Source organism: Macrobrachium nipponense, chromosome 22 (assembly GCF_015104395.2).
Source record: "Macrobrachium nipponense isolate FS-2020 chromosome 22, ASM1510439v2, whole genome shotgun sequence".
In the NCBI taxonomy this organism is placed as follows: Eukaryota; Metazoa; Arthropoda; class Malacostraca; order Decapoda; family Palaemonidae; genus Macrobrachium; species Macrobrachium nipponense.
In genome coordinates, this window is record NC_087213.1 from 11,144,055 (window position 1) to 11,150,559 (window position 6,505).

The window sequence follows — 6,505 nt, forward strand, 5'->3', positions numbered from 1 at the left end:
TCTGTAAACTGTAGTCAAAGTAACACCAATGCATCTGTAGCCAAGCCTCTTTGATCTGGAATAATCTGATGCCCATTCTTCCTGCGAGTCTTAGTCTTGCGCTTTCCTCTTATGATCTGTTAGGTTACCTTTTTGGTAGTCTTCAGCCCCCACTTCAGCCTGCAGCACTCTGAATGGCTTAATTCTACTTGCACCCAGGGCCCCCACTTACGTTGTTACGAAACTTTATAGAGCATTATTCTCTTTTCAAAACCAGCACATGTTCATCATCATAATTATGAATACATAATTCTGACATGCCCTCCACTTTCTCAAACCACCCTAATTGTTCCGACAACTCATCATAATTTTTTTAGTTTCTGTAACATCTTTATTTGACTCTTCTCTTACTTTCACAGTTCAACACTGTGTAGAGCGTTTCGAAGCTCTTACTAGGTTGCTACTTAAACCTCTCTCCTTGTATTTTGAGACTTATGGTGTTTTGGTACTTCGAACTGGAGTGCAGGAACCTTTGTGTGTGTGGCCTTAACCATAATTTTTGAGACAAGTACCCACCTTTGATAAATCCCCGTCTCCTGTTGATATTTGGTGTGATCATTTACTTTCTTCAGGACCCATTAGTCAAGGGAGGAGAGACAGCTAGTATTTTCATTTCTGTCTTTGCTTATACCCCTGGTTCTTTTAATTATGCCAGAAGTCGCCGCAAAACTCTTGATTCCGAAGGAGGCTGTTTTCCTATTCGATGGGGATCTCTGATAACCTCGTTTTGTTTGCAGAATAGAATATTTTTCCCGTCTTTTGGCAGTGGCACTTTGGACAAAATGAAAAATCATCGTTTAGACAAAGTGCTTTGCTTCCTCTCGCTTTCTCGTGTACTATTCCTTGCCTTCCCATACAGCCTCTGCTTGTATTTTATAATTCTTCCTTTTCTATAAACCAATACTAAGAATTTAACATATGTCATCAGTTTTATATAAACATTTATTCTCCTCTCACTATTATACACTTACATGAACGGTGATTACATTTGTGAATATTTATTAGAACAAGAGCATTTTGTCAAAGATTAGCATGAAATAAAATAATTTACCTCTTCTTTTTTCTCTAAATTCATGGATCCTATTATTTTTAGACACAGCTGCTACTTGCCAGTACGATGAAGCCCCATAAACTTCATATCAGCGCCCCTTGCTTAAATTACCTCATACACCGTTTAAACTTTAAAGGACCCGTCGTTTGGACTTATATCATGCATTTGAGTCAGGTCCTCCTTTGTTTCGTTTCTTCATTTTTTGCAGAAATGTCTGAAAACTACATCATTTCTGCAAAACTTATATCTCTCATTATCCCTACAAAATCAAACCACTTCGCTGATCCACTATTTTAGCTTTCGTGAATCACTTTATCCAGGGGAATGGAAATCAGTAACAATGCAAGAAACTCATGTTTAGTTAAAACTGTTTTTTTTATATGCTTTACTTTTTTACCAATAAGACTTGATATATTGAGTATGCCGTGGAACTAGATCTAATACCGTAAGAAAATCACAAAACTTCCTCAGCTGATTGTACTTTTTATAGAATAAATTCGAGATATCCTTGTGTAGTATATACTGAAACTTTTTTTTTGTAAGGGGGTCAGTCTCAGAAATGTGATTTGATGAAATAAAAAAACTCTGCTAATGGATTTATTTGTTTTATTATGAGTTCTGGACTTTCTGTTTACGATTTGTGTCTTTTATCAGCGAGATCCCGTATGTACTCTACGAAACTTCGCTTCAAATCTGCATCATTATAACCATTCTGATCGTCAGTTCGTTCATTGTTAGTTCTCTCTGCGCTGCAACTGGACTGTAAGTATCTTTGAATTTTGATTAACTCTCTCTAGTGTAAGGATTAGGGTTTAGATTTCATTTTATGTGCGGCACAGTGAAAGGGAACAATTCATATGCTTCTGTCATACCAACTTAAAGTTACCTCGAGTCTTGCAATTTAAGTCCTTTTTTTTAAGCTGACCCCAAACCATCATTATAGTTAAAGCTAGAAATTTTGGGAACTTCACTCAGTAACTGGGTCTCACAAGTAAGAATGATGGAAAGAAAGAGAGAAGCTGGTTTCATGAAGGAGAATTGGGGGGGGGGGGGGGGGGGGGTTTGGGGGGGGGGGGGGGGGAGTCCTACTCGTATTTGTAATTCATCTTGTAATTTAAAATTTATAAGCCCTTTGTGTAGAGAAGTAAGGTACATTGCCATGTTAATATAATCCACATGCATGGTTTACATGATAATAGTACCATTTATAGAAAAATACCTTGAATATAGAAATATAGATCTGAAGAGCATGGATAAAAGTGGGTAATCTGGCCTTCAAATCTTAGAATAAAACATTGTTACTGAACTGAGAGAAGAGTGGCTAAAGATGTTTGTTTGTATGGTGCTTTTACGTTGCAAGGAACCATTGGTTATTCAGCCACGGGACCAACGGCTTTACGTGACTTTCAAACCGCGTCGAGAGTGAACTTCTATCACCAGAAATACACATATCTCACTCCTCAATGGAATGGCCGAGAATCGAACCCGCGACCACCGAGGTGGAACGCTAATACCATACCAACCACGCCGCTGAGGCGCTTAGGCTAAAGATGTAAATACTCCTGTAGACTCACAGATGTGTTGGTGGTGCTTCCAAGGGCGTTGAAGGCTTTGTTATGTGATGACTTTAATGACAGGAAATGTTGCTCTCTTTTTAGTAAAATCAGTTTAGTCAGGAACTAAAGTAACTCCTTTAGAGTAATGCAAGGTTTTTCTAGTACAGAAATCTTGGAAAAAGTGTAATCGAACCATTACTTAGTTGCTGCACAAAATTCGATTTTGTTGATAATATGCAAATAGGTGTAAAACTCGGTTGTAATATTTATGAAAGGATTGTTAACCAGCAGCACGAAAGTTCTTTCATTATATCACTAACGAACTACAATTTAAATCATTCATTCCACGAACATTTCTCCTGCAGTGTCCTAGTTGGGTTGGGTTGCCTTTGGTAAAAATAGGGCAAACATTCATACTTTAGCCTTGAATGTAGTAAAGTGTTAGCCCAAACTTTTCATGGAATGTTTTTCACGAAACTTACCCTGGCAGGAAATTAAGCCTCTGTCGAAAACCTATTAACGGAGATATAACAACAATGTCTCAAACGGAAAATATCAAATCAGCATTTAGTATTTAAAAATATAAATATAAATACAGATTAAAGTTTATTACGGCCTAAGGACTAATTGCTGGAAAGTTTGTGTTTAGTATAATTGTAAATGAAATGGTATTACCTTAACAATAAAATGTCATTTTCATTTCGTAGTTATAGTATTATCCGTTCATTAGTTCTCTAGCTTTGTTTATTTTAAATGGAAATGTTTATTTTAAATGTATATTTTCCTGCAAATGCTAAAGATTACCGGAGGAAGTTCTCTCTCTCTCTCTCTCTCTCTCGTCTATATTTCTTTTTCTCGTTCATTGGTACCACGATGTGATTCCCACTCTCATCACCCCGGCTGTAACCTTCTACTTACTTCTCCCAAATGCTTATTATTTACTGCTTTGGTCAACAGTTATTTCAGTGAGTTCGTTTTTCAGTGTCTTGAATTCATTTTTCCTTATTTTCCCATTTACTTTACTTTGAAAGTTAAGGTGTCCATTATAGCGTACAGTAGTTATAATTTTGGAGTCAAGCATATATAAACTGTAATCATACTGAGATAAGTATAACTGGTTATATAATAGCAGCATATTTTAGTTTCATTGTTATGTTAGCTGTAAAGTGCGTACTAGTCTCAACAGCTATGTTTATAGATTATGTTGAAGATGATTGTATTATCTGAAATTAGAAAAATAGGTTCCAAAATACGCAAAACTATAATTGAACAATAAGAAAATTATATTGATTGTGTTTAGGGAAAACTATTACTTAATTACCGTATGTTGCGCTTGTAAAAGTTAAACTTTGAAAGACCTTGTTTCTACATTTCCATTTTCTTTCTCGTGAAACGAAAGCAGTGACAGATGCTGGCAAAGCAGACGTTCCTCGGGCAGTACCTCGGAGGTCCAAGTTATCAGAAGAATGTACGCAGTTCACTTAAACTTGGCAGAGGTGTTTTAGGAACTCCATCTCCCAAAGTCTTCGTTGTCATTTAGGAAGTTATTCATCCGGATTTTCCATTTAGGTGGAAGTTTTTATTTTGTAATTTGAAGTCCATGCAATTGCCCCTGACTTCAGGATCAACACCAAATGAAGGAGAATGTCGTTTAATATGAATGAAGCGAGAACTGCATGGAGGAGAAATGTGGAGTGCAGAGTGGTGAAAGGTCAGCATAGGTGAAAGGAACGAACGATCAGGCTATTTTGACATGGTTTGAATCCTGTGGGGAGATTGGAGTACGATAATGTGGTGAAAAATGTGTATAATTTGATAACGTCGGGAGGACGAAAGAAGGGCTTATTGCCCACGAAGCAAAAGATTGCATGCAAAATCGAGGTATAACTGGAGCAGCGAGTATGTTTGGGTTTGACGTTCTACTAGAGGAACCTAAAGTGTTTGCATATTATGTACAGGTAAATATTCATCCCTGATTCAGCGGTTGAAGGATGAATGGGTAATAACTGATGCTTTTTTTTATTTATCTCTGGCGCCAACTCCTACTAAAGGTAAATAAAAAAAAAATCACTGAACTTACGCATCACAGGCATCGGATGGATATAAAGATTTATATTTCTAACTTGTAAATGGAAATTTGCTGCATACTATAAGTTGTATTGATTCCGCGACCCCTGTTGCTGGTTAGATATTTGCAGACATTAAGACATAAAGCATTGAACAAGAGACAAGAACTAAACCTTTGCTTATGTTTTACAAGTGTTAGATCCCACAACAATATATCCTTTTGAAGCTATGTGACAGCGAATAAGGTAAAAATTATACACAAGCTGAAGAATTGGTTGAGATTAATCACGAAACTGGCTTCGCACATGCAAAGGGCATTAATACCTGAAATAGCTCGATTACTTATGAATTGTAGTAGGGAAAACAGGTGAAATACATACCGTTCATAGATACCCTAATAATTGTAGCATGTAGATAAAAGGTTAGTTTATGAAACTGGATTCTTATCCAAAATTGCACTTTTAAGTGGCATTATTTACTATACTTTCTGTATACTAAATCATGGACGGAGGTTCTGGAAACAGACCCTTGGTTATTTAAGTGCTGAATCCCGACTATTTTATTTTTTTAAACAGACATCTGATGGGGATGCCCACCAGCCTATGACGAAGTAATGGACAATTTACCCACATATCAAGATGCAGTGCAAATGCCCAGGAGGTAATCATGTTACCCCCACCCCTTTTCATCTACATTTTATTTGGGTGGAATAATGTCCGACCTATTTGTGGCATTTTCATATTTGGTTAAAAAACTATAAAAAAAAGGCATACTTTTGGCTCAGTAACTGTACTGATTTCTTTTTTCCTCACATTGCCTCCAACGCCGCGTGACGCGCAAAGGGCCTCTTTGTATCTCTGGACGTTTATAAAAAAAATTATTAGCTAACTTTCCCCCGTGGTTATTGCCAGATGGCTTTTGGTTTATAGTAGGTATATATATATAGATATATTATAATATATATATATATATATATATATATATATATATATATATATTAGTGGTGCGCCACAGATCTTGTTAGCTAGTTAATTCTGTCTTAAGAAGAAAGAAGAGGCCCAATAATGATAAAACAAAAAAATACAACCCTGTAGATATGGCCTCATCTCTTCCAGGTTGAAGGAAGGTGCAGAAATGAACGCAACGTGGTTGCCACTGACTCTCCAAGAACAAACGCACATCGCTTGGAAATCAGAAGAGAAATTGAGGAAGTAACGGAGAACAATGATGCCCTCTCTACCAGCACCAGTGTTCCGCACATCTCTGATGACGAAGTGTCTTCAGACGTATCGTCAGGTTTACATGACTATAATGAATCGCTAAGCTCTCAGAGAGATCATCAGCCTATAGAATGGCCCCTCCGCCGACCACTGAATATTCAGACAATCTGCTGATGTTTTTTCAAATGGTCTTTCATGCTCATTTTTGGAGGGCTTCTGTCGTCCTCCGTTTGGTTAATTTGGCGGGTCCCATTTTTATTTGTCACTTATGGGAGCAGATGTCATTAATGCATTCACTCTGTTTTTGAAAACGTTTCTGTGGACGGACATTCAAATATAGAACATTATTTCTAGGTTTGGGCTTGTATATACATGTATCTAACAGTATATCCTATAACTAAAGTAAATTCATACTAAAGTATACGGTGGCTGGAACGCAAGGTCTTAATAATGTCTAGGAAGTGAAAGGAAAGCATGCAAGATAGACACATAAATGGGGCTGTTCTGCTGATGATCATTTTGGGTATGATTCGTATGAGATTGTGAGAGTTTACGGGGATGAGCAGAATTGT

General features: G+C 37.0%; 1 protein-coding gene across 2 annotated transcripts in view; it reads left to right on the top strand.

Annotated features, from left to right (window-relative positions):
* Positions 1 to 5,368, top strand: part of LOC135198349 (uncharacterized) — a 6,302-nt gene extending 934 nt beyond the window's left edge. Inside the window, exons 3-5 of one of the 2 annotated variants that reach the window (XM_064225913.1) lie at positions 1,745 to 1,852; positions 4,046 to 4,094; positions 5,289 to 5,368. In XM_064225913.1, coding sequence (XP_064081983.1) covers positions 1,745 to 1,852; positions 4,046 to 4,094; positions 5,289 to 5,327 — 196 coding nt within the window. In that variant the 3' untranslated portion in view covers positions 5,328 to 5,368. The remainder of the gene's footprint in view (positions 1 to 1,744; positions 1,853 to 4,045; positions 4,095 to 5,288) is intronic. The other variant, XM_064225914.1, reaches the window with a different exon arrangement.
* The last annotated feature ends 1,137 nt before the right edge of the window (positions 5,369 to 6,505 follow it).